At 32.3% G+C, this 1,387-nt stretch overlaps 1 protein-coding gene across 1 annotated transcript; it reads left to right on the top strand.

Annotated features, from left to right (window-relative positions):
- The first annotated feature begins 69 nt into the window (after positions 1–69).
- On the top strand, positions 70–1,177 carry Tsp_13259 (conserved hypothetical protein). Its single transcript, XM_003366243.1, has 4 exons — positions 70–217; positions 334–445; positions 504–622; positions 1,023–1,177. Exons 1-4 carry the CDS (start codon positions 70–72, stop codon positions 1,175–1,177), a joined length of 534 nt encoding a protein of 177 aa, XP_003366291.1.
- The last annotated feature ends 210 nt before the right edge of the window (positions 1,178–1,387 follow it).

The following is a 1,387-nucleotide window of genomic DNA, read 5'->3' on the forward strand; positions in this document are numbered from 1 at the left end:
CTCAAAGAATCTAACCAAAATAAATTTACAGATAATTTCAAATATATGTTGAAGTATACAGATCGAAACATGATATATTGGATGTGCTTCAAGGGAAAAGGAAATGGCTTGCATATTATTAATGCTATATCACAGAAAAAGCAGAAATTAATATTCAAAAAGAACAATCGGCTTACATCCATTAAAAATATGCTTTTACGAATTGACACATGTCATAGTTAGCAGTTAAGATTATTAGAGTTGCGCTGATGATGCACAGTGTTTGTTACCGAGTAAAACCACCCCAGATTTAAATTTTCCAACGCTTGGCTTCCAATCAATAATAATTTGCAGAAGTGGCTCTGCTGTTGCCTTACAAGTACAATTCTGCCCGGCGTTTAGCGCAAAAAGGAAAATTATATTACGATTTACCAAGAATGATATCAAAACTAAAATCAATAAAAAGGTGATGCTAATTTTTTATTTTTTATTTAATTTTATTAATCAATCTTTTTCTTTTTCAGTCATTGTGTAATATTTGAAACCGAATGGACAAATCCAAATTGTGTTGATCCATTGCAAGAACCGCATCGAATGGCTTGCGTTGAATGTGATCCCCGAGCGCAGTTGAACCATAAAAAAGGTAAATGCACCGGCCAGGGTGTACTCAAACAGTCCACGCCCTGGAATTTGCTTTATACAAAACACTGCTTTGGTCGGTGGTCAAAAACTCAAAGCACAAGCAACTGCCGATGTGATGTTGATCATCCTGATCTCCCTAGATACATTTTCGTATAAATCAACTAATCAATTATTTATTTTGCTTTACTCGTTATCATTATTATTATTATTATTATTTTATCAGTGACTTCTTATTTTTCATCTATTTTCAGTTATGCATACTATATTTATACATGATTTACAATCGATGCTCTTTTGTTGTTGCATAAAAACAAAAGTATATTTACATTTTTCATTGCAATTCATGACAAAAGTTCAATCATTTTGTGCATGATCTTGAACGCATGATGATAAAAATTCAGAGCTTATATACCAAGCGAGTAGACAAAGGATAATGGCTGAGAGAATTCACGAACAAAATGCGCAATCTGACTGGCCAATACAGATTTCAGGTACCGTCTTCAAATCTTCGAAGTCAATTGTTATTTCGTCATTTTTCTATCTGTGCGACCTTTAGTGTTCTCCATATATGACGATTATCACTAGCTATACTTATCGCATTCTTATTCTCATTGATATAACATAATGTAATATGCATAATACAATCTATAAGGCTTAAGTGAAATAAATTTCCACGTTAATAATATTTTCCATGATGTACAATGTAAATGGGAATGTACATTCAAAAGTATACATTTGATTCTTCTGTCATGTTCAGAATTGTTAC

This window comes from Trichinella spiralis, assembly GCF_000181795.1.
Source record: "Trichinella spiralis strain ISS 195 chromosome Unknown Scfld6311, whole genome shotgun sequence".
Classification (NCBI taxonomy): Eukaryota; Metazoa; Nematoda; class Enoplea; order Trichinellida; family Trichinellidae; genus Trichinella; species Trichinella spiralis.

What these genes read in the sequence shown, in the direction of transcription:
- Tsp_13259 (XM_003366243.1), top strand. Translation starts at nt 70, where the DNA reads ATGATATATTGGATGTGCTTCAAGGGAAAAGGAAATGGCTTGCATATT. An exon ending in ACGAATTGACACATGTCATA is followed by an intron (nt 218 to 333) that starts GTTAGCAGTTAA and finishes AATAATTTGCAG; the next exon opens with AAGTGGCTCTGCTGTTGCCT. An exon ending in GCAGTTGAACCATAAAAAAG is followed by an intron (nt 623 to 1,022) that starts GTAAATGCACCG and finishes ATAAAAATTCAG; the next exon opens with AGCTTATATACCAAGCGAGT.